Raw genomic sequence first — 27172 nt, forward strand, 5'->3', positions numbered from 1 at the left:
CACTAGAATACAAAATACGTAAAACTTTATTGTCTTTTCTCCTGTTGACTTCAGAGGTAGCAGGCTTGGGGCACCACCTTCTGTTCGTATGCTGGTAAAGAAGTGGCTTCAAAATGATTAAAAATGTAACACTGAAAATTAATTTGATAATAATGAAGGAATTAGTCTAAGATTTATTAAAGTTGTGTGTAAATAAATAAATGGAAGTATAAAAAAAGTAAAATTTTACATCTGGAACATATCAATTAGGAAACTTTTCCTAATTTTTCTTGACCTCAAAATTAATGAAAGCTAGATGTAAATGTGAGGTGTTACGTTGAATTTTTGCAGCAAAGAGTGTAACTAATGAAAAAAAACCCACCAAACCAAAAAACCTTCTAGCCAGTTTTTATTCATATATTGATCTGCATATGCTAAAAAATGTGATGGGAGTCCAAATACTTGGCAGGTAACAGACTGTTCTGTTTTAGTCCTGTATTGGATGTGTTTTAACTCTAAAGCTACCTCTGTTTTGGGTAGTTTGTTGCTAATTGGCAGAACACAGGAAATGTATCTGCAGATTGGAAAAATGAACAATGTTTTCACTGGCCTATCCATGAGTATATGGATCATTAAGTATAGCTGATTACTACCAGCTCTATGTAGAGCTGTGCCTGTTTTGTGACATTAGCAATAAAGAAAAATACATAAGTGCTCCAGCCAAAACCAGCATGCTTTTTGTAATAAAAATCTTCTCAATTAGTTATCTGTTTGCTAAAAATTGGTATGACACATTCAGATTTAAAAGCTGATTGGGAAGAAAACCCAGCCACATATATTTTAATCGTAAAACAAGTATTGCAAAGTGCTTTAAAATGCCTTTTTTTTTTTTTTTTACACCATGATTAAAAGTGAAAACAAATCTGATTACATTTCTAAAAGAAAACTTTGCTTAAATATTGTTCTTCTGTGACAAAAACATACTTCAGAGAGTGTCACTTTTTGCAAGCCCCTTTTCCTTTGACTTAGTTATCCTAGCTTAGTTATCCTTTTGTAATCAGTGAAATTGCACAAATGTGATAGGACCTAATAGAATTCAGCTCTGTGGCACACTGTGACAGTATTATGAAATATTGCCATCATTATTAAGAACATTGCACTCACTTCTGAAAGAGTAACTTTTTTTTTTAAATGAGGTTGCTTTTTCCTTTGTTTGGCTTTAAAAGTAAATTGTTAAATAGCTGGTTCTGTCAAACTAGTTTCTGATCAATTTATACTTTAAACAAGAATATATCTTGAAAATACTTCTCTGTGAGCATGAAAATTTAGTATCTATTTGCTTACATGAGGTTTAGCAAATGCAAAATAATACATTGCTCTCTTTTTTTCTCAGCAAACCAAGGTCAGCATGATATGCTTTCAAGTAACGCAGTAATTGCAAGTAAGGCTAAAGCAAGATGTTTGTAAAATATGATTCAAAGAACTGACAGAGAAGGCTATTAAAAATAGCCAAATCATCTCTGTGAGCTCTGGGGAACATATTAGTTGTTTTGAGCAGTGTTCCAGCACAGAAGAGCAGGTTTTGACCTTTACCTAGAAACTGTTCTAACCTATTTCAGCTATACAAGCATGTAACACACAAGCGACAGTAACACTGGATTATGGCAAGGAATGTTTTCTGTTTGCTCTTTTTTTTCTTTTCCACCTATAAACAATACTTAAAATATTTGTAACAATTAAAAAATATGTGTTTTCTTTTGCAAATGAGTTCTGAGTAATCAAAACATCTCTACTCTCTTAAAATTTTAAATTGTCATTAGGAAATGTTATTTAAATGTCACTGCGAAGGTAATATATTAAATTAAACATAATAAACTTCCCACATTGACTTGGAAATAATGTATCAATGTGCTATTCATAGCTCAATCACTAATCATGAGACCCTCAGGGTGGAAATTTCAGAAGTTGCCCTTATTCATCCAGCTCTAGGGATCTGTAGTGCAGGTCACTTGCTCACCACACAGCAGCCAGCTGAGGTTAGAAAGCAATATAATATTACCTGGAAGTTCTCTTTATGCCCACTGTTAGCCAAGATGAGAGAATTCTAATGGTGTTTTCAGTATTATGCATTTACGCTTATGAAAATGTAACATAGAAAAATGATGTAAAATGCTTTACGTTTCTTCTCAGAATGCTTTTTGCATACTGGCAAACAGGAGAACAGGTAGCTAGAATGATTGGCCTGATAAAATGATTTGGCCTTTAGGTAAGAGCAGAATTAAGCCAGCACTGTCCACTACCAAAAACCCCATTCATTTATGCTGTTAGTAAAGAGCTGAGACTCACGACTGTTTTATTTAATTCATAGAAATACCTGTAAAGGTTGTAACTGTATGAAAAATCTAATCAGCATTTTTTGTCAGGAGATTGGTTCTAAAGTCAGACAGTTCCTTCCAAGCCAAACACATTTTCTGCGTTTAACTGAATTTTTGAAAACCATTTAGGTTTAAAACAAATAAGTCGGAGTGAACTTTAGCAAGATGTGATTTTAAAAATCATAGCCATCATCTAATATAGCTGTATTGGCCTTATCATTTATAATCATCTGCAGTCATCTTTTATTTCTTTGTCAGTCTTTGGAGAATCAGAAAATAATTATATAATCAAATAACTAAGCACTATTTTATTTGGGTTTAAGTATCTTCAGAATTCCCCTTGTGAACACTTGATATTTAATATACAAAAAACTTGCTTTATTATATATTCTTTGTACAAGCCTTTAAGTCTTCTGGGAAGTATGTAGGGATCAGTGTGCAAGGTGTCAGGACAAAAATCAAAATGTGTTTAAACTGGTAGAAAAAAATCACATTGACTTAAACATATCTTGTATATACAGTGATCTGTACACCACCGAGTTCCTGTTGACGTCAGTTCGTCATTCTGCCTAAATAAAGATTGGAATACATCCTGGAGTTGCAGTGCTTAAAAACAAAACAAAAAAAGCCCCACTGTTAGCAGACACCAACCAGTTTATTAATTTTGTCTCTCTGCAAATGTTGGCAGCACCCAAACTTCAGATGAGTGTTCAACTGTCTGTCTTTGACAGTTCTAGTGATAGTAAAAGCAAAATAAGCAGTATTTTGGCTTCTGAAAATAGCAATTACAACAATTAAGTAAATTAGAAATGCTGTTTAATCTTAAAGGAATGTTTTAAAAATAGTGGTGGTGTTTCTCTGATGGACTAAGGACACATAAGGATTGAAGAAAAAATTAATATTTTAACTACCCAGTGTAGCTGTAAACAAAAGACAAGCTTGTCAGGCACATGTTCCCTTCTTCATATCACGTGTCTCCTTAAAGTTTGCCGTATCTATTCTCAAAATGTCATTTTGGTATTAGAGAGACAACACATACGTTTTGGCAAAATTATTCAAGTGGAAGACATCAGTCAGATCCAAAGTGTCAGGGTATCATGTCTGTCTAGATTCCTTTGGAAATCACAGGTTGATTGTTTAGTTTCTCTCAGCTTCCTTTTTTTCCCCCCTCCTTTTTTACTACTCTTTTGGGGGTTTTTGGGGGGTTGTGTTTTGGGTGTGGTTTTTATTTTTTTTTTTTAATACACAGCAAGCGGAGTTTGTTGACAGCAGTAGCAATTTATCTATGTACCTTGATCACCAAAAATGGTTGTAGGGCTGTCACTTTCCATCCACATATCTGTCTGTGACACCAGGGCATACCAGAGTATGCAGTGGTTTTTGCCCTCATTAAGTGGATACGATAGTTGACTGCTGACTTGTTTTTGGTAATTGGTAATTAGAAAATCATCATTTATAATTACTCTTGACAATTATTGATCGCATGGTATTGTAGAAATAAGTTGTCCTTGGAGATCATCAACAGAATAAATCCACATAATTAATTGTATTTAGACTTCGAAGCCCTAGCTCAATATTTCTAATTATGGTTGTGTTTAGCTTAGTGAAGTTCACTGTTTTCATAAGGATTTGGCAATATGTTATTCCACAAGCGTGGAATTGGCATGTTGGAAAACAAGTGTTTTCCAGTACAATCTCACAAGCAGTCAGCAGCGCTATGATGATGAGCATCAGGTCTTATGTTGGTTATATAGAAAGTTGCAAAAAGGCTAATACTGCCATTTTATTGACCAGTATTTCCAGTATTGTCTTCCTGAGGATTTTTGCTTGGGTAAAGGCCTCAATATCAGAATCTCAGTCTATAGGAAAACTTTTAGGAATCTTAAGCATTTTCACAAAGAATCATAGACTGGGAGTTTATTGTGTGTGTTTAGAATCTGTAATGAATTTTGTTTGTTTGGGGTTTTTTTTGTTTTATCCATGCAGGTTTACCTATGAAATTGCCCCTGTTTTTGTCCTCATGGAACAAATAACACTTCAAAAGATGAGAGAGATTATTGGATGGTCAAATAAAGATGGCGATGGAATATTCTCACCTGGTGAGGTTTTTTTCTCTCTGTTTTGGTGGTTTGACTAAAACTTCAAAAGTTGAAATAAGCATAAGCTGTGTCTGAATGCCCACAGTATGTGCAACATAAAACAATGCGTCAGATATTTAGAAGTAGGAATTCTTTGTTTAAAGATCCCACAAAAAAGTTTGGGGAAAAAGAAATAACTTATCCTTGAGTATGGCTATGTGTCGTGGCTGGTCAGTATTTTAAAATTTTACTACAAGCTCTGGTATAGTTAGGCATTTAAACACCCTTATTTTGCAGTTCATTTCTAGAGGTGCTGAGCAACCACAATTCTTGCTGACCAATAGCTCTTGAGAATCATGTACTGACTTCTTTGATGGTCAGTGACGATTTGGGCTCACAGTCAGAAAAAGACTGTGACTGCTTGTCACTTCCTGGGACATATTATCTGGGACATCATCTGACTGGATTCGCAAGTATGATTCCAGTAGGAAGACCAAGACAAAGTGTCTTCCCATGAAGGTGATATAAAGGCAGTCAGCAGTGACAGAAAAGACTGGTAAACCACATGGAGGTTCTGGGCACTTGTGTGGACAACGTGGGTGTCCAGCAGAACTCCAGATTTCTGGGTTTGGTGTGGGGCGACACCATCCTGTTTCAGAGGATGAAGGACAATTCCACCTCCTTTTGGAACAGCCCACATAAAATCTGGGAATGCACACTTGCTTGGTCTCCAGTCCCATCTGCTAGAAAAAGATGGATCTTTCTCAGTGTTCTTGTTGATGAAGAAATATTAGAGGAGTAAGTTATCCTGGACTTTATGGATGAGATTCAAATTACTAAATCTTGAGGTTTGCATCGCAGAACTGAGCTGATTGTCCTGGGCTGTTTCTAGCAGTAAACCAAGAGAAATAGGTGTTTGCCCTCAATTTATGTTCTTCAAAAGTAGGTGTCAAAATGAATTAGTGGAATCATAACCTGCAAAGTGCCTCTTTCCCTTAACTGACTACAAGGAAGCTTAGAATAACTAGCTCAGCTGTAGAAATCTACCTTTTAGGCATCTAGTCGGTATCTGCAGTGAGATGGGATAAATCCATCCAGTATGTGACATTTCTTCAGTCTCAGACCATTTGATAAGTTCCTGTTATTCTTGCTAACAAGAAGCTGTCATGCAAAAGCAGCATGATGAAAGCTGAACTTTTTAGGAATGTGTTACAAAATGTTAGCAATTGAAAAGAGATGATGGATAGGAAAATCTAACTATCAGTATGACTTTCTAGAGTGTCTGTTCCTATGCTGTTTAGACAGATGACCATGCTTTTCAGAGATTTATTTTTTCATAGTTCACTGCCACTTTCACTGCATAATGCAAATGAGACTTGTATGTCTTTAGTCTAGTAGGCATTTTTTCTCATTATCACTATTTTATTATTCATTCATTTATTCATTCACAGGAGGAGCCATCTCCAACATGTACAGCATAATGGCTGCACGCTACAAGTATTTCCCTGAAGTCAAAACCAAAGGCATGGCTGCAGTCCCTAAACTGGTTCTCTTTACCTCAGAACATGTGAGCTTTACACGCTGCTAATTCTTAATGTATTGATGTATGTTGTGAGGATCCTTCATCATTAAACAACCACTCCATTAAATGTGCATATGTTTTGCTGCAGAGTCACTACTCAATAAAGAAAGCTGGAGCTGCACTTGGATTTGGAACAGACAATGTGATTTTGATAAAATGCAATGAAAGGTAGGATGAATGCTAAGGTTTTGATATATTAAATGTGTTCATCTGTTAAATTTGTTGTATTGTGCTTAAGGACTGGTTCAGTACAGTGTGTCAAGTTGCTAATGGCCTGTTGAGAAAATCCTATTAAATTATTTCAACTGTAGCTAGTATTTCCACATGCACTCTTTGATTTTCTTTGTTTTTCTGTTTCTATAATAATTACAGAGGCAAAATAATACCAGCTGATTTGGAAGCAAAAATTTTGGAAGCTAAACAAAAGGTTTGTGTTTTTAAAAATTAGCACATAAATGCTTGGCTTAGTAAAATTACCTCTTCCTTTGGAAAGATGAGAGTTAACATTAAAAGAGAACATTATCATGATAAATGTTATAATAATATTTTCAGCTGCTTAATTATACATTCATTTATTGTTTAGGGAGTTATCTGTATGTCTTGCTAAGGTTTCCATTTACTGTTTAAAAACAAAGTATTTTTAACTCTTGAACCACATCTGTATTTTATGACTTAAAAATAACTCTCTGTTTGGAAATACATGGAAAAAAGTATGAAAACATGAAACTAAACTTCCTTTTATCCAAACTTTTAAAGTTTAGCCAGAACCATCAAAAATTCTATTGAAGTCCTAAAAATTCCCATAGATTTCAAGTGTGAGGCTGCAGGGTTAGTAAATACAGCCAGTAAGTTTAATTTTTTGAGGCATTCATTGTTATTTCTTGAATCAATGTAATGAAAAATCCATTAATTTTGTATAAAGCCACCAAAGCTAGAGCAATCAAGATTATTTATTTATTTATTTATTTATTAACTTCTTTACATTTGGGCACTCTATGAAATTGCAGTTCACATTTATTTCATCTAATTCAAAACGGTCTCACTTTGATCTGATAGTTCCACATTTATTGCTTTTGTTTTGGATTTCTTTGTTCTGCTTTGTTCTGTTTATTAGTAGATAAAGACTAAAGGAAAAACTTCAAGCCTTCAAATCACAGCTTACAAATCACATTTAATTAATTTTCCTTTATACTGCTGTAAAAGTCTCAACTTTACTTGACTATTGCTAGTCTTCTACTAGAACATTTGAATCTCCTCACTGAAAGAGATTAGACAAAATTAGACAAAATAATATTCTTTACCTTCTGACTAGTTAATTTTGTGAAGTTGTGGTACGATAAAAACAGAGTTTGTTCCTACCTTGTATACAATTTGTTAGTTTCTACCGTTGCTACCTTTCACATGGGAAGAAAAACATTTTTAGGATGGAAAATGGGATAGCAACATTTCTGAAATTATTTTCATGTGTTTTTTTTTTTTTTTTTCTGAAAGAGGTTGGATTTTGTATTTAATATTTTTATTTTTATTGTAGGGTTACATTCCTCTTTTTGTAAATGCAACTGCAGGCACAACAGTGTATGGAGCCTTTGATCCAATACAGGAGATTGCAGATATATGTGAAAAATATAACCTCTGGCTCCATGTAGATGTAAGTAACTAAATGAAGTGCTGTTACTCAGACGAAAGAGTATTTTTGTTTACACATGTTTTGTCTTGAATTAAAATATTTATTACTAGATCCTGAGTAAATTCAAATATGTTAGGCTTTTCCAAAACAATGAGTCTTCTCTTTTTTCTGTCTCTTCCAGGCTGCCTGGGGAGGTGGACTCTTAATGTCCCGAAAGCATCGTCATAAACTTAATGGAATAGAAAGGTACGACATGGTGCTTATTTGTATTACTGTTATTTAAGTAGTTTCATAAGATAAGTGACACTTCACAAATTCATGAAAAGATGAATTTGCTGCAATAAAGAGTTTAAACACTAAATTAAACGAAAGGAAGACACTGAAAGGTTCACACTAGGAAGACTGAAACCATAGTACAGAAGAAAATGGGGATGTACAGCTGAGTGAAAGGTAAGTTTTCAGCACATTTGAAGGAGGACAAGGATATTGCTTGGCAAAAAGGAATGGAGATTCTTCTATGCATAGGTTTGAAGGGATCATAAGTCTGGGAATGGGTGAAGGAGGATTTGAGGAAAAAATGAGGTGTGAGGGCTAGGCAATCTCTGAAATGTAGGGTTTTGAGAATAGCAGTGAGAAATGAGGAATCCAGAGAAGGTGTTTGAGCATGAATACCTATGATGGGAAGCCATGACATGGTGAAAATTTGTAGAGATTCTCTCCTGAAAGATGTTTGCAGTTATTTTCAGAAAATAAAGAGCATATGTTCTGCTTCAAAACGAGTGTTCTGTAAATTAAAGTTTATAATATATATATATGCTTGCTTTTGTCTTGCTTTTATGTATATTATGTGAACACAATTTAAAAAGGCAAAGCATTTGTGTTGGAAGCGATAGCAGAGTGAGAGTGTGATGCTCCCCCCAGCCCTTACAATTCAGACTCAGGAGGAGTCCCACATGTAGTCTTTGGCACAGTCGTTCCCATATCGAACGATGACAAGGCTGTAGTCTGTAGAAGATGCTATGTTTATAACCCCATGGGTGTGTTTGTCTCTAGATTTCCTTTGAAACTGCTCTATCATAAAAGGCTGCCCGTCTGAACAAAAGTCAGAAAAGCAATGAAAAATCAGAAACGTAAGATCTTTGCCATCATTGCAGATACCAGCTTCCAGGGAAGCAAAAAAGATTTGAAACAAGTTCTACCCGTGAACTCTCAAATTAGCACCAAATTGCTACCTTGAGTCAACTGTGCTGAATGTGGGTGCTGGGTAAAGGCGTAAAATGAGAACAGTGAGCAATGCTCTTCCTTAGGGGAAAAAAAACTTCCCTAGTGGCGGGCATCTCATACAGTAAGTGAAGAACAAGTACAAGATAAAGAATAATGTACAGAAGGACTGGTAGGAAAACCATGTGGACCCTTCTGTTGCAGGTGGTGTGGCGTGGCAGGAGTAGTCTGAAGTAGCAGAATCTTATCAACCTCTGTCCAATCTAGTTTGCTAGTCACTCATGTTATGGCAACACGTCTAGTATGAGGTCAGCATTGTAAAATACTTTCCTTAAGCTACCCATGTTTGGTCACAGTAGTTTGGCACACCTCTCTTGACCTGAGGTCAACCCAGAGGTGCTAATTAAGACCGTGATCTTAAGCAAATACAGAAGCAAGCAGGCCACGAAGCGTGATATTATTTCTTTTCTAGTCAGCTGTATGGATCGTCAGACATGGGCCGGGGCCCATGTGTACTGTGTAATTGCCTATCATGGGCCCCAGGTGGGTTCTGTTGCTAACACTGGGGCCAGATTTGGCCTGCCTGGAGACACGGGCATGCAAGGGCTGGCATGCTGCCATGGTGCAGAGCTGGGACTGCCTGTGGTAGGATAGCCTCCGGCTGGCTGGCTGTGCAGGGTAGAGAGTGACTTCTTCACATTAAAATAAACCTAATGCTTCTTGTGAAACCGATTTGACATTATCTTTGTTTGGAACGCTGAAAGTTAAATAAATGTGCTAAACTGAAACCTTAGCGCTATCAAAGGAAATGAGCTGTTACATAAATTCCTGTTTCTTGACTACTCCATCTGAACTATTAGTGAATTTTTTAAAAAGATAATTGCCTCCTCAGTCTGAGCTATATACCTGCTGGTTTGCACTGCCTAAGCAGGAGATTTTAGAGGGATGGTGAGCTCCCCAGGTACAGCACAGGCTGCGCTGTTCTTTTGGCTGAGGGATGCTATGGTCTAACCTAGCGCAGTCAGAGGTTGCAATTGTATCTGGAATCTTTATGGAATTAGTGGTCCTCAGAGTGGTGTGAAGGAGTCATTGTGTTGCTCAAAACAGAGGAACTGTGGTTGTGTCTGTGTCCTCTGAGAGCAGGGTGCAGAAGACGAGGAAATACCTTTGAATTTTCTTTCAACCACATTGTAAGAACACATGCATGGTCTGTGAAATATGATTATACGCTTTCCTTCTCTGGAACACACCGTGAGTCAAGGGGACATTTGGTAATTAATTGCTTAGGGTGAAGAGGTCAGTGGATGTGTAATGTTGGCACATTTATTTTAGCATCATCGTTAAACTGTCTAGGATAGTATGTTAAAAATACAGAACATATCATCTGTTTGGCTAGTAGATTAGGTGATCTTGTGCATCCACCTGTGTTTACATGTAAAAAGTTTTAAGATTTAGCTACAGAATAGTAGGATTGTGGTGTGAAGTTTTATAGCGTTTTAACAGTCCATGGGCTTGACAACCTAGTACAGAATAGGTCTCTTGTGGCTCTAACTGGAAAAGCAGATAAGCATGAGGAGTGTCTTTTCCTCTGCTTTCTACTTTTCCAGCAGCTGTTCAGTAAAGAACTGTATTCTCCCAGAATTCGTATTATTCCCTTAATTCTCTGACACACCCCTCCCCCAGTCAGTACCTTGAATTGATACAACCTGTCAAACTATTTTTGTTAGTGCTGTTTCTAGAAGTGGAGTCTTCTGGGGATGAAGTTACTGTATCAGCTAATCAGCATAGTCTGACACTAATTAGCTGGTATTAGTAATAATATAAACTAATGAAGTCTGACATTGCAATATTAACACATGAAAAATTCCTTTCCTGGACAGTATAGCTCAGAAAGAAGACACTTGAGGGAGTAATAATCTCCATAGTGAAATCATCATGGTCAAAACTCCATACATTTCCAGCTGAAAGCAGAAAACAAAGGTGACTGCTTCAGGTTGAGTTTCTGTTTTCCAGACCTATCTGAATGTGTAATTTTTTTGCAGAGCCAACTCAGTCACTTGGAATCCACACAAGATGATGGGAGTGTTGTTACAATGTTCTGCCATTCTTGTCCGGGAGAAGGTCTGCCTTATATTTAATAATTAAGCAGTTTTTTAAAAAAATAAATATCAAGCCCTACTTCTTAAGAGGGTAGTGCAAAATCCATTTAATTTCAAAACTTCTTTTGGAAGGAGTAGTTGTGTGGATTTACACTGTGTTTAGGAAGTTGTTTTATCTGCTCTGGTTTTGGTTTTTTGTGGTTTTGTTTTGTTTTGTTTTGTTAAAGCTCTAGACAATATGGGTCAGATCTTCAGCTGTTGAATCTTTGCATGTTCTAATAACAACACTAGAGCCATGCTAATATACTTAATCTAAGCATCTGCCCTGTTGTTTCAATGATATACTGAACATACACCCTTGGTCTTAGTAATAGATCACAGTCTAAACTGCTTAAATAAAAAGGGACTTCTTTACACAGTGGTTTAAAAGTTTCTCAATTTTATTGAAAAGAAACCATGCTGCTTTCATTATGACTACATATATATATTTAGGGCTTTCTTCTAGATTCTTCGTTGTCATCAATGAAAGCAAGACCAGTGTCATAATTCTTTTAAGCAGTATGTATTTTCCTTAGATGGTTAAAAAAAAAAAAAAAAAACAACCTCATGTCATCTGTGGCTAGGACTAATTCTGTTATCTACTAATTTCTGGCATGTCAGTTGCTATTAGAAGAGGTTAGTTGAAGAAGTGGTCCCTGTGCATAGAACTGTGATGAAGGAGTTGTGGCCCTAGGTCGCCATTGCTCTTCCAGGTGACCCATCTCTAAACTGAAGACTGCAGCTTTTATTTCCCTTTAGAAAACACTTTGACATCTGTTGGAGGGAAGCACTAGCCATTATTTAGTGGCATGCATGCTTATTATGCTAACTACTGCAGGATTTTGGCAAAATTTTTTATTCTCTATATGAGAACTTTGATAGGTGTTTTTGTATTTATCAGATACACCAGTGTCTTTGACCATCTTCAAAGAACCACTAATAAGGAGATGCAAACCATTTTAGAAATGTCATATATGTAAGACTTCTGTGTAACATACAGGAATTTGCTCCTCTGTGTTTCCCTCAGAGATGTTTCCCAGTAATCTGTAGATTTCTGTTGGTCTGTGGACCATATTTATTTGTAAGCAAAAAATGTCTGGTTTAGGTAATTTGTACTTACATTTATCACTGATGTTAGGTGTCATAAAGCTGGACAATATATAAAGTTGAAGCCTTCAATTACTTTTTTTTTTTCCCCTCTTCATTTTCTGTAGCTATCTGCTGAACTGAGAGACCTCAGCTTTATTCTAGTGTGTAATTTAACACATCAAAAATTTAAGTCTTAAGAACATAGCCTTACGAAGTGACATGGACAAAGTTAGTACCAAAAACTAAGAATTCAAATTAATCTGCGAATGTTTTTTCAGGTGTGGGTGTGTAAAACTATATGACTACTCAGGGACTTCTAAGGGAACCACCTTAGGTTATGAAATTATTTTTGTGGCTTAGGTTTACAAAACAAGGTCAGTATTTTATAATTTGGCCCATTAAAGAACAATTCTTCTGTATATATTTGAAATATATTTTAATATATTATTAATGCATGCAGTTTCATATGCACATATGCCATATAAGTCATATAAGTACATGTTTTTCATTACAGGGTATACTTCAAGGCTGCAATCAAATGTGTGCAGGCTATCTCTTCCAGCAAGACAAACAGTATGATGTATCCTATGACACTGGAGATAAGGCAATACAGTGTGGTCGACATGTGGACATTTTCAAATTCTGGTTGATGTGGAAGGCAAAGGTAAATTATGAAAGTTCAGGTCAAAAATCAGAAATGTATTTATTTAATTTATAAGTCTCATGTAATGGAACAATTTTTAACATAAATGTTTGTGTAATTACAATCTCTAAACACACAGGCACCTGAGTATTAAGTCAGAAAAGAGCCATTTAAATTGTAGAACAATGTTAGCCATCAATAAATTCAGCTGGAAATTAGAAGAAAAGTTTAAGTCACTAGATGAGTCCTGCAGTAAAACCAGTGAGGGCAGGACACCAAAATGGTCTTTTGTTGTGATTCTATAAACTTACATATGTATCTTATTAGAGATTACTTGTAGTAGCAGCAGAGTAGACTTGATGTCTTACAAGGGTCCTTTGAACATCACGTTTCTATGCATGGATTTTATAAGCAACTTCGAAAACACAGCCTTTTTCTTAAGAAGCTTTGCCCAACTAATGATTTAACAGGAGATTCCCTGGGACTACTGTAGTATGCCTGGATGGCTGAATTTAAGCATGGGCTTACATACAGGCTTACCTGTTTACAAGATGAGGGTCCATGTAGTCAAAAAAACACATTTCATTTTTATTTCTTTATCTGCAGGCATCTTATTACTATTCTTCTTGCTCTTCTGCTGACAAAATGGGAATTCAGTTGGGTAACCTGTCCACAGTCTGATCTTTTTTTATAGAACTGAGATTAAATCTGACGGCAAAATGTACGACCATAAAACAGTTTTCACTTTTGGTGAGAATCAGACAGCAATAGTAAATAACCTATGATGGTAAAAGAGGTTTTCATGCAGATTTCCTCAATTTTGAAGACTGAGGGAAGAAAGTAGCAGAACTTTAGACATACAGTTACTTTTAAACAGACTGTAGAGTTGTCATTTACTTCAGAAACAGACACACAATGCTTCAACACAAAATACTTATAACAATTATTTTAGTAATCAGCATAGGTTTGATTACTAGGCTAAGCACATTTCAGTTCCGACTCAGTTCTTCCTCCAAAATAAATCATTTTGGTACTGTAATCCAGTAACATGAAACTGCTTATGACACATTAGAATCGGACTGTGACTAGCAACTTTGAGGTGTGTTGTTTATCATAGAATCAAAGAATGGTTTGGGTTGGAAAGAACATTTAGAGGCCATCTAGCCCAACCCCCTGCAATGAGCAGGGACAGCTTTAGACCAGGTTGCTCAGAGCCCTGTCCAACCTGACCTTGAATGTTGCCAGGGGTGGGGCCTCCACTACCTCTCTGGGCAACCTGTTCCAGTGCTTGACCACCCTCATTGTAAAAAAATTTCTTCCTTATATCCAGTCTAAATCTATCCTCCTTTAGTTTAAAACCATTACTCCTTGTCCTGTCACAACAGGCTAAAAAGATTGCCCCCATCCTTCCTATAGGCCCCCTTTAAGTACTGGAAGGCCGCAATAAGGTCTCCTTGCAGCCTTCTCTTCTCCAGGCTGAACAACCCCAACTCTCTCAGCCTGGCCTCATAGGAGAGATGCTCCAGCCCTCCGATCATTTTGGTGGCCCTCCTCTGGACCCGCTCCAACAGGTCCATGTCCTTCTTGTGCTGAGGGCCCCAGAGCTGGACATAAACTGACATAAACCGTCTGTTTATGGTTCTGAGTTCCAAGTGCTGACTACAGACACCATCAAAGCACGAACTGCACATTTTTCTAAATACCAGCCAGACACATTTTGTTAAAACTAGCATGCCGATTCTCTCTCTGCTGTTATATTCACCTGTTAAACTGGCTTCACTAAAGAAGTAGAGCACTTCACAATAAAGAAAAACATTACATTGGAAACCATAGTGGATGTCGGTCATATGTAAAATTCAGAAGTAGGATATCTGTGGATGTGATTCTTTAAAAATAGTATAGATGAAAATTGCTAAGTTGATCTGTATATCTGGATTTTAAATTTCTCCAGAAATTAATTACTTTGGATTTCTGTTTGGTCTTGAGACAGATTCAGATTTCTTGGACCTGAGTTCTCTGAGGTATTGGATAGAATTGTTTCTAGCAGATTCCATGATTATATTACTCAAATGTTAAGAAAACAAAATGCTATGGAAGCTATTGAAATTTTTCCTTCAGATTTAGCCACTATGAGTGATCATACTCTTGTCCTTATAGTAGAAATATACAGCCTAGGTCCAGAAGTAGTCTTGTGACTTTACCTTCAGTCATTTTATTCAGTACAAAGATCTTACCCCAAATATGCAATAATTTAAGAGTGTACTTGTCTGTCTTACTTCTTCATTCATGTACAGAAGTGTACTTTAAAAAAAACCCACAACTTTTTTTCTTATTTTACTTATTTTCAACATTCATCTACTTATTCTGGGATTATGATCTTTCGAAACAAATCAGATATGACAAAAGATCACTAGGTGGGCAAATAACTTTTAGCAAACATATTGCAGGCTTTTGTTTGCTGACTTTTTAAAATGCAAATTTCTAGCGAACTGTTCAGAGGAAATAAATTACTTCCCAACTCTTACCCTTTCAACTGAGTTCCCATTCCATGTTCCCAGTCTTTCAGCAAGAGCTGGGAGGCCAAGACTTAATAATATTTTTGGAAAGTGAAAAAAAAAAAAAAAAGAGTTGAAAATATCAAAACCCCTTGTTATTATGATAATAAATTCTCTTAAAACGAGACCAAAACCAAAGAGTGATTACACTTAGGCCACATTTAGCCACTTTTATAGTGTTGATTAACTTTACTTTTAAATTACAAGAAACAGTACTGCTAAATGTTTTCTGACTGAAAACATCTAAGAGCGAAGCCTATCTGAAAAGGTGATTGCATTGGAAGGGGAAAAATGACCATATAATTAATACTTACTTTCTTTTTAAAACAGGGTACAGTAGGATTTGAAAATCAGATCAACAAATGCCTGGAGCTGGCAGAATATCTCTACACTAAAATCAAAAACAGAGAAGAATTTGAGATGGTTTTTGAAGGGGAGGTAAGTTTACTTTCATTTAACCTGTGTGTAGGAACCAAATCTGTATGGAATTCTGAAAGCAGTCTTCACACTTCTCACAGTTCTTCAAGCCAGCTGTGCAAAAGTGCTCTTATTTTCTAAAGAACTACATGACTATTGGCATCTGGGCAGCTTTTTGACCAAATGCATGGGTTTTTTTTGTATCATAAATGTCAGATTTATCTCCTCCTCTTCTCTTCCACAGAAGACTTCCCAGTTTAGGGAATGAAGACTACCTTAATACAATCTGCTCATGCTGAGATTCTACATCAACACACATAACCGAGCATCTGCTATTTTGTCTGTATTTTCTGTTGCTAGTGCCATTGCGTAAGCTCTTGGTTGATAGAATAACAAATACGCTTTGTCTCTCCATTTACTAGGAAAAGGAAAATCGTGTTGCCCTTGCTGCAATCCTGAAAAACAGTTCCTCATAAAACTGCATGAAGGTGCAAAGCATTTGCACTTCATTAGAACCTGAAAACATTGTAAATGGGACAATGTATAGGGAATCTAACACAGCAGATGCAACCAGCAGTACTATAATCCATTTATTTTGTTTTAACATGCAGAACTAGGATACTGTATTTTGTTTTCCATGTCTGTGCTACAATATGCTACCGACTAGCCTTTAGTGTGTGACTGATCTGTATTATTTTGTTTATTGATGTATGTGTTCCGTTGTTTTTGCAGCCAGAGCATACAAATGTATGTTTTTGGTATATTCCGCCAAGTCTCAGGGGCATGCCAGACTGTGATGAGAGAAGAGAAAAGTTACACAGGGTATGTGGGGTTTGTTAAATGCAAAAATATAGTCTACTCTTTCAACCCAAAATATTCTGTTCATTAAAAATAATATATCTGTATGTTCACACATGTTCCAAATTCTGGGGTGTCAGTTCCCCAATTGCTTGTTAATGACCTTGATATTTGTTCACCTTTGTCTCCTATTTATACTGAAGCTGAAGTCATGTTTCCCCTATAGAACCAGATACAGAACATAGTCAGTTATTCTTTGTTTTGTGTCACTTGTGTGCTCCCAAGAGTGTTAGAAATCTTTAGAAAGCAGCTAGGTACAAAGACCTCCCAGTCCTGTTTGAATAGGGCAGCATATCAGCAAGAGAAATGGAAGGGTAATTATTTGAAAAAGCTGGGATTGGGTAAAGGACATGGAAACCTGTAAGTCCTTCTCAGGTCTTTATTTTGATTTTAAATGTGCTTGGTTAGTCATGCATTAATGCATTTCAGTTAAAAAGGAATACCCTTTGGAGGACTTTGGGATAAATTTATTTGAAGAAATGATAGAGGGAAGTGAAGGCATCGTAGAGGCACCACCAGGAAAAGTATCGTGTTACTTAGGACTTGAGGGAAGTGAAATGCATTCATTTTGCAGGAGTATTTTAGACAGACAGAAGTGGAATGAAATACATGCAGGAGACAAAAGAATGATTTTATAGTTGTCAAAATTAATTGCTTTTTTTTTTTTTTTTATGTTTGGGAAGGGAGAAGAATGGGCAAACTTGGGAGGTTTTGTAGAGGACTTTATGTCTGCATCACACTAGGGAAAGAGAACAGAAGAGAACAGAAATTCCTGGGTCAAGCCAGTGACATGTTTGGTAAAGAAATTGCAAAAAAAGAGAGAAATGAGGAAGATAAGACTGGGAAGAAGGATGAAATGTTTGACTTGACCCTGTTAAATGTTAGAGGACATTATAAAGCATCCTACAAAACAGTAAAAGAGCCAGACATCTGACCGTGGCTGGCAGAAAGTAGAGTGGGAGAAAGAAATGGCAAAACTGGGCTCAGTCAATACCAGATATTAAGACTGTCAGAACATTATTCCTTGTAAATTAAAGTGAGGAAGTGAGATTGTGTTAAATACACAGCATTGTAAAACTGCTGGGAGGTTTCCATGGCTTACGCTAACAGAAAATATTCTTTATGACATAGATCTTGTTGAAAAATTTCCATCATTGCCTCCGAAATGACTTTGAGAATACGTAATATTCTCATGGAAAACATCTGTTACCCTCAAAAAGGTGGTTCTGGAGTAGGTTTTCTTAAAAAGACTGAAAATACTTCTTCATGTCAAAATCTTCAGCACAGAGAAATGACACATACATTTAATATATAAAATTATTATATAGTGAGTACTCTAGAATGCTATCAGTCTATTAATCAAGAAGATGGATATTACTGTTATCAATTTTCCTTTAAATACCCAATCCTACATATTTAGTTTTTCAAGCTTTTTCTCTTACAGATCTTTTTATAAAAGCTAGTGCCGTTCTGATCTGTCCATTTATTTTTTCCAAATTAAGAAATGTTGTGACATACAAAGAAAGGATAAAAATTTTTCATTACTCTTCTCTCTCTCTCTCTCCTCTCTCTCTCTCTCTTTTTTTTTTTAAACACAATAAAGGTGGCACCGAAAATCAAAGCACTGATGATGGAGTCAGGTACTACCATGGTTGGATATCAGCCTCAGGGCGATAAAGTCAACTTCTTCCGAATGGTCATCTCAAACCCAGCAGCAACTAAGTCTGACATTGACTTCCTCATTGAGGAAATAGAGAGATTGGGGCAGGAGCTGTAGTACAGTGATTGAATTATTTATTTCTCTAATTCACTGTTTTCCAGCACTGGCTGTTTTTTTAACCCAGTTCTGCAGAACATGTTTTAAGGAAATTCTCTTTCTGTAAGTTCCACTCTCCTAAGACATAACAACTATAGGCTACTGAAACATATATGTATTGGTAGATCATATTACTGAGGGAAAACGTATTATCTTGAAGTTGAAGTACTATTGACTCTTACATTGGTCTTGTTTATTGTAGTCAGCAGGAAATTAATAAGTACTAAAATAGCAAATTAAGAACTCTGCACAGTATATATGTACAGTATAAATAAATATATAATTATATATACATACATATATATATATATACACACACATATATATATATAAAAAAGGTGGTTATAAACTTAGATCTAAGCCACAGCATGTTTTCCACTTTAAGAGAATTAACTTTTCCTTCAACAACTAATTATGTGGATAATGTGCTACAGATTTTTCTGCCAGGTAAAAATAGACATGTAGAAACATTTCTAAAATGTTAGATTCTTAGGAGCTAAAGAAAATGTATAACAGTATTAAATCTTATTGTTGGTGCTTCTCTCATGTACAAAACAGCAATCTCTAACAGCACCTTTGAGTAAAATAGTTGTATTTCCCCTTTAGTGTCACATCAGGGGATAATAGTAGCAGAGTCATTGTAACAGGTATATTATTGCTGTATTTTTAGAGGTTAATTTGTGTAGATTGTGTATATTATTGTTAAATGACTTTGTGTAAAAGGATTTAAATGTAATAGTTTTACAGCAAGATAACTGTTGAATTGTAGGTATATGAAATATTTGCTTATTTATATGCAGAGATTTACCATGCTGAAGAGTTGTCTTGTATTTTCTTCCATTTGTAATGTATCCTATTTATATATTATTGAAGTTCTAAATAATGTTTATGGTATTTCAGTGTCTTTGTGAGCCAAAGAAAAAAATACAAAAATATTAGTTGACACTTTCATTTAAATCCTAGTGCCCTTAAAATAATAACTTACAGATAATTTTACTGAATATAAGGAATTCTAACAGTGTATAGACTGTGAAATGATGAGATCCCTTTAATCTATTAGAATTTTCACTTTTATTTATTGTAATGTCAGACTGTCTGTTCAGTGTTCTGAATGCTTTTCTAGTGAATGTTGGTTGCTAACCAAGGCCCCTGTTTTTGAGTTGTATTTCAGGACTAATCTCTATGACCATTTTAACTAAATTCTGTGGGAAGATTCCTGAAAGTCTGTAGCATTTCCGTGGGAGTTTTAACCAGCATAATTCTTTTAGTGAAATGGAATTCACTATGTGTTTGGAGCTTATAAAATAAATAAAACCAAAAGTAATCTCAGAATCTTTAAATACAGCTGGCTTGTCACAACAGTTTAAACTGGCTAGACTGAAAGTATAGATACCAGAGTCATCCGTAGCTTGTTCAGTTTTAATCTTTAGATAATCAATACTACTGAGTGGAAAACTCCATACTCGAAGCAGAGTAGTGGAACAAAATGAAGATTCAATAATCCTCTGTCTACTGAGTTACTGTCATGGTCATAAATGGAATATGCTATTTTCAAATTTTTTCATACATGCTTCTATGGCTATCTTCTATGCAGTCAGTAATTAATTTGTTTTTCTTTTCTTCCCCGCCACCCACCCCCACCCCCAATCAGTAATAAAACTAAACTATTTTAGAAACATTCAGTGAAATGCAGTCACGCTATGCAGTCTCTGCAGCCCCTCTGGCCCCCTTCAGTCCTGTGGAAGGACAGCTACAGCCAGGAGAGATTTGCATCCTGCAGGTCCCACTGGTTGTCTTCTGAGGATGCTGTCTCACATCTTTGGCTGGGTCAGAGCAGGGAGAGGGAAGAAGCTGTCATGGTAAATGCCATATCATACAGCACAGCCTTTCCAGCTTTTCATAGGACTATTGCTTATCCCTCTTCTGTAAAATCTTTTCTGAAATTATTTGAGTTGAATCTAAAAATTATTATAAATTTGTCACTATCTTTTAGGGTTATGAGTATGCCTTTCAGCAGATTATCTACATCATTACTTTTATGCCCTGAACCCCCCCAATAATCTCACCAGTACAGTATTTCTTTCATTAGGTTATTTTCCTCAAGACAGTGTAGTTGGTTTCTTGCATTCTTGATCTTAAGCCGCAATCTTCTTTAATTATAACCCTGGTATCTTACCATGTCTTAACACTTCTTGATGTAAACATCCATGCTGTATGACCTGAGGCCTGCAGTACAGTAGTCAGCGTGAACATTGACTTCAGTACCAACTTCCATAATGCTGTTCTTTGTAGATACTAGCTATTCATCAAAACTAGAGGGCCTCTCGTTGAGAGCTCTTTTTAGAGTACAGAAAGAAGTTTGTTCTGAAGAGGAAGTACATGTCACATTTCGATTTACCAGCTTCTGATTGAAATCTGGTCTCTGTCACAGTTTTACTTTATTCAAAGGGCAGCTCTACAGAAGACTGAAAGATTTCTCTCAGTGCTTGTTTATGAGAAACAATATGAACTAGTATAATCAATGCAAAGATGTATACCTGCTGACCTAGCTTCACTAGGGGATCTTACATCTTCAACACAAGCAGCACCATGGTCCTTGTGATTTCTTCAACCAGTTCTCAGGTGGGAGTTTCTGACTTCTTCCACCTCCCTAGTCAAGATATTTCCACAACAGTATTACTAAAGATCCCAACTTACCCTTAATCCTCTAACCTTAATATTTTAACCTCATGGACCTTGTATGCAGATCATAATCTCAAAATTCGATTAATAATTTATTGTATTTGAAATGTTGTATCTCCTAGAAGCATATAAACTAGGTAAAGAGAACCATCCTGACGTAACTGATCATGAAACTGTAGGAAAGACCATAGTATGGCTTACTGGCATTTGCAAACCTTGCAAAAACCAGCAAACCTTGGACAGTCCTGTGATGCAGTCAGAAACAGCTCTGTACCTCTTCAGCACAGATACAATGTTTTGCTCACTAAAATTTCCGCTTCTTTATTTAATAGAGTATCTTGTGTTTCGGAGGCAAAAAGCATCAGAGGTTCTACCTATTGCCATTGATGGTTTGCAGCTAGGTGGGAATAATGGCGCTCCTCCTGCCTGTTTGAGAAGCGAGACAATTATCACAGAGGTGTTTTCTCTAAAGATGGGGGGTTTAAATTTATCTTCCTACCCTCTGCATTTTATCTTGCCTTTCTGTGGTGGTGTGTCTTGACACAGATGATACTCACAATTAGATTTGTGCAAAGCTTTTAATTCTAGTATCAGACTCTGGAGTGTTTCCCTAGTACATGTACCTGCTTCCACAGGCACAGGGCTCATATTAATTTCTGACTTGGTTAGTTGACTTTGACAGAGCAGTTACGGTCATCAGTGAGAAAACTCATCTGTGTTTTCTTCTCAGTAGGTAATTTTTATCTGAGTAATATGTTACAGCTTCTCAGACAAAAGGTTACCTGGAATTTTCCTGCTTTTTAATCCATACACTATTGACTGTGAGAGATCAGGAAGTATGGATATACAGAAGTGCTGACTAATTCAAAGCATTGCAATTCCAGGTGAGTAACTTTGTTTTTCTGAGGTTTAAAATACACTCTAAGGTAGCAATTTTGCCTTTAAAATCACACAGACAATCACTGTAATTTTGTGTGGCTGAATTCGGATCAAACAAACAACAGGCAAGATCTTAGCTGAACATGTAGCTGCAGTGCTTATTAACTGAGGCAATTTATTTGGAAAGGACTGACCATTGGATAAAAATCAACAGTAGCTGCTGATTTTGAATGAGAAAAATTCTGATTGTATTATTAAAGGTACTTTTAGAGATTATACCATTCACAACAGACAGATGGAACCAGGGGCCTTGGGAATAACCCAGGATTTTAAAATCATTATTGACTTAGTTCATAATCTGGTTTTTGAATGGTGACAAATATGAAGAGATTTTTTAAACAGAATCTCTGTTTTGTGGTTTAAGAAATGTCGAAGTTATAAAGAAGATATGCAATGCAGTTTTAATTTTTCAATAAAAGTTGATCTTAAAACTGTCTAATTTGTCTCATATAATTTTTGTGAGCTTTTTCGTTTCCTTAAGAATATGAGACAAAGCCATACAACATTATCCCTCATATTAAAAACAGCAAGGCAAATGCTAAGGCTACTGTTTAGTTTTAATTGTGAATGGAATGTGAGCTTATGCCAGCACAGGCTGAGGAAGAACCCCAAGCTCTGAACCTTGATCAGTTTGAATAGTTGGTTGTCAAGACATTAGCACTGTGTAGAAATGCTAAAAAATAGAGAATCTAAAAATCTTCCTGTGTGGTGTTTTGTGTGGTTTCTGAAATCCTCATCCAACTTATACAAAGGACCCAAGAAATTAAACAGGAACTTTGGAATGGGTAAAAAGAATAAGACCAAGCCCTTGTGGTAAAAGCCCTGCTATTTAATCTGTGTATATATTTATAAAAATTATTTCTTGTAATGCAGGAACACTTGAGTACATGCTCAACTTTGCACATTTTGCAATGCCACTGGTTGATCTCAGTGTTTGTTTATTAAGCACATTTAAATCTGCACACAATCAGAATGAGGATATTTTTATGCAATCAAAAATCCACTTGACTGAAAAAGTACTTTTCTGTATGTAAAAAAATGCAGGACGGGACCAGGCCTAAAGGTGTTTTGAATAGTGTTATGTTTCAGCACTCCTGTGCTTGGCTGGCAAGAAATGATACAGAGGTGGCAAGAGGAGCCCTCACGGTCATACGACAATACACTGCGGAATCAGTACTACAGGATACTGGGTGCCTGACTGCAAAACCATTTAAAGTTTACACAGCAGACAATCTGTGAGTATTCTTAACACAGTCAGTTACAACTGGGTTTCTTTGTTCAGCCACTTTGTATTAAGCATTATAATGCACAGTCTTTTACAGTAAAAACACAAATAAATGAGATATTGGCAGCTTTATTTAGTAAAGTATACCTGTTTTGTAAGAATAATTTTGTAAAGATGTACAAAGAAAGCCTAATCTTGCCACTGCAGAAGTCAATGGGAGAACTGTTGCTGATGGCATGAATCAATCTTTCCCATTCTCGGAAACAAAAGACCGTTTCCTAATAAAACAACAGAATGAGACCCAAAGTCTGAGGTAGGAAGAAAATACTGGAATTCTTATATTCTCTTAAAAAAGGCTATGCATAATGCAATAACATCAAACAAATTCAATGTATTTCATATAGAATCATAGATGTTTTAAAATACACCAGAAACTGAGTTTGAGCGTAAAATAGTCGAGATGTAAAATTTATAAGAATGCCATAACTTCAGGGAAACACTTTTTTTTCCTAATTGGACCTGAGCGAAGCATAATAATCACAAAATACAAGTCTTTCCAGGTGTAAATATAGCATGAATTAAGGCTTTTGTGGCAAAGCTTTTGGCACCTGATATGTTTATCTATGCATGATATATACTTGATATACATCATGTATAACATGAAAAAGGTGATTAAAAATTTTGGACTCTAGACCATATTTTGGGCCATCCTGCCATTCTGTTATGGGAGTTAAAATATTTTTAATTTTTTTTTGTATACCAAACATGTTGAAAAGTAAGAGTACATTTTGAATTCGTAAAAGTATACAATGATTTTTTTCATGATCTAGACAAATTCTGATTAATTACTGCTTTATGCATTATCCATAGAACTGTCATTGATTTTAACAGTATGTAACAAATTTGATTTTCATTGCTTTAGGGTAGGATGAGTATCCTTCAAGTAGGATGAGTTTTCTTAAGAACAGTTTTCTTTCCAAGTTAAAGAATTTTATGCAGCAAACTGGGCACGAAGAAAATACATGCTGCCAGGAAGCTTAAGTCCATCAGTGTAGCATGCAAATACCATAATGCAAAGCACTAAAAATTATGGAAGATGATTGTATCATGTGTGAGTACTAAGGAATGTTCAGCTTATAAACAGACTGTTCAATAAAATGTTAGGACCACAATGAGATTGTTTGTAGTTAGGCACAGCTTGCTGCGGTCAACAGAATTACATCTGCCTGAGCGTTTTATAATTTGCAAGTTGTGACAGTTATGGTTAGGGTGATGATACATGAATCGGGAGTACTACTCACTCAAGAACAGCAACTACGCTAATGAAGAGGAAATGAGAAGATGCAAGCATTGACTGAAAGCAAAGGTTAAAAGGAAGGATGGCTGCACAACATGGAAGGTTTCATTAGAGCATTTGGAAGAATCAGACTTCTGGACAAAGCAGAATTAAAATTATGGTTAGAAGAAAAGATAAGATGCAAGCAGAAGTTTTTAAGTGGACCTGGTAAAGAAAGAAAAAAAAAAAATCTGGTTCTCTGTTTAAAGATTTATCTACTGAGTAAAAGTGGAACATTGTTTAGGGATGATGATAACAGAAAAATTTGAAGATAAAATATTACACACCTTGATTTATTTCTGCCATTTATTAGGTAATCTGTTCAGCATCTGAATGTCATTATTTCAGACTGGATGAGTATACTTTATATGTGTATTTATGAGTGTATTTATATTTCTTGATATAAAACACAAGGACGTGTGCATGTACATACTCTGTGTGTATCAGAAAAAATGAAGTCTTGCATGATGTTGACCATTTTGTGTAGGACTTTTCAGGACATCTGCAAAGATTCTTGAAATATAACATTAAACAAGTACGTAATGAAGGAAATAGTAAATTATTTTCTTTTACCTTTGAAAGTATGTGTGTGTTGTGTATGTATATTAACGATTAAATCTCTATCAAGGGAAATTCTTAAATTATATACCTTTGAACAGGATACCAGTCTAGTTCATCTGAGAGCAGTTGGTTTGAGGCAAGAATTACTGTGTGAAAATTTTGACCTTGTTTTATGTGGAAAGGGGTTGTTCCGCAACAGTGAGCAAAAATATGTAAGATCACTGCAGGTGATAGGAAATGGAGAAAAACTAAGTTTAACATTTCAAAAAAGCCTAGAAAAATGTCAATACAAGCAAAATCAACAAATGTAAATGCAATTTCTTTAACTTACATTTACAGAAGCCTATCATATGTGACCACAATGTAAGTTGATTTGAAGCCGTATCCACTTGGTGTGACAAGAAGAAGAGTTTGGATAATGCCAGTGTATAAAGCAAGCATATTGGCCTTCAGAAAAAAAAAAAAAACCACCAACTTAAATGCTAACTTTAAACTGGACAGCTAAAAGTGTCTCTAAAAAGCAAAGTGAGAAAGGGATAAGACGTTTCTCATTCAGTGTCATGTTGGTTAGTGGTTTTTATGTCTTCTAAAGATTGCACGTATTATAAATTATGTTCACTGTTCAACATATTGCCTTATTAATTAGGACTTTCCCTGGACCCCGGCAAAAAAGGCCATTAATCTCAATTAAGCTTCTTCCTTTACTTTCGGGAAGGCTGCCTGCAGGGTGAGACTGACATTTGTGCTTGTGGGCACAGGGCCAGACTGACCACTAGATTGTACGTGATGAGCTCTTTATTTCCATTACTTTGAGTTTTTTATGGTTCCTTGTTGCATTGTCTGGCTGTGAGCATCCTTTGAAGAAAAGGCCCTTACGGACCGTCTCCTTCAGCTAATTCACTCTTCTGCCACACGCGAGGCGCTGGCAATCACTAAACGCTCTAGCACGGCTCTTGATTATCCCAAGGGGTACAGCTTCACTGGGCAAGGAGGTGAAATCTCTGCATGCTGGGTTTGACAGTGCTGAACCAAAGCACCATAGCTGTTTTGATTACAGCAGGATTTCCTATTTGTGGAAAATAGGACTTTTACTAATCCATTGTAACTTTGACTTTTAATAACCCGTCGTTTTAATTTGTCGGTAGGTATGCTGCTGCAATAATTTGGTGCATTCACTTGGTCACGCTTTTTAAAAGTATATTACTTGTACCTGATTATGTTATGTTTCAGGGCTATTATATTTCTTTACACTGTTTTGCATCATCATGGCTGTTCAATCATTCCACGTATTTTTCAAGAAGAGGGTTTTTTTTTCCCCCACTACAAAAGAACCAGCTTTAGTTTCCCTGCTGTGAATACCCCATATCAGTGAGTAGTTTTTGTTGGTTTTACTCAGTCCTAGTGAAATGTAATTATTCTGTAGGTATAAATTAATTACCAGCTCTATCTTACAGTATAATGCAATGCATATTCTCCTGTCTTCCCAAGGATATGAGGCCTGTCTTTTTGCAAGATACGATGAGTAGTCACAGATTGCTAATTTGTGACCTGGCTCCCTAGCAGTGAGAATTGTAATTGCCATCAGACAGCTCCCTCTGCTTTCTTAAGTGAGTACACACAGACTCTGCAGCATCAGACCTAGCGTTGCAGTTGAAAGAAAACCCAACAGAATTTCTTCCTTTTGAATACATCAACATTACTTTAAAAAGAGCTACTAGGCCAGTAATTGCTACAATTTTTCTTCCCCAAAAGCCTAATTTTAGGTTGTGGGGTTTTTTTTTTTCCTTTCCTCCCAGAAATTCTGAGACTGTAATGTAAATAATTATGCTTAGCTATTGTTGAACGACTTTAGAACTCATGTTGATTTTCTATGTATAATGCTGCTATAATTGTACAGTTACTGGTGTTCTGGAAGCAGTCCAGAGGTGGAATAGAGGGTCTCCGGGGAATCTGGAGACTCTTTCATTTACTCTGTAGCTCAGTCCAGAGCTGTTTCCATTAAGCTGGCAAAGTGGTCAAAAGAAGGAACTGAAATCACCGGATTACACCAT

The 27172-nt window shown here is 36.1% G+C and overlaps 1 protein-coding gene across 1 annotated transcript in view; it reads left to right on the top strand.

Moving 5' to 3' along the window:
• Positions 1 to 18339, top strand: part of GAD1 (glutamate decarboxylase 1) — a 34639-nt gene extending 16300 nt beyond the window's left edge. Inside the window, exons 7-17 of the mRNA XM_075710606.1 lie at positions 4341 to 4453; positions 5884 to 5999; positions 6103 to 6182; positions 6387 to 6441; positions 7546 to 7662; positions 7823 to 7887; positions 10905 to 10983; positions 12604 to 12753; positions 15618 to 15725; positions 16437 to 16526; positions 18166 to 18339. Coding sequence (XP_075566721.1) covers positions 4341 to 4453; positions 5884 to 5999; positions 6103 to 6182; positions 6387 to 6441; positions 7546 to 7662; positions 7823 to 7887; positions 10905 to 10983; positions 12604 to 12753; positions 15618 to 15725; positions 16437 to 16526; positions 18166 to 18339 — 1147 coding nt within the window. The remainder of the gene's footprint in view (positions 1 to 4340; positions 4454 to 5883; positions 6000 to 6102; positions 6183 to 6386; positions 6442 to 7545; positions 7663 to 7822; positions 7888 to 10904; positions 10984 to 12603; positions 12754 to 15617; positions 15726 to 16436; positions 16527 to 18165) is intronic.
• Positions 18340 to 27172: the final 8833 nt, after the last annotated feature.

This window comes from Pelecanus crispus, chromosome 5 (assembly GCF_030463565.1).
Source record: "Pelecanus crispus isolate bPelCri1 chromosome 5, bPelCri1.pri, whole genome shotgun sequence".
Taxonomy (NCBI): Eukaryota; Metazoa; Chordata; class Aves; order Pelecaniformes; family Pelecanidae; genus Pelecanus; species Pelecanus crispus.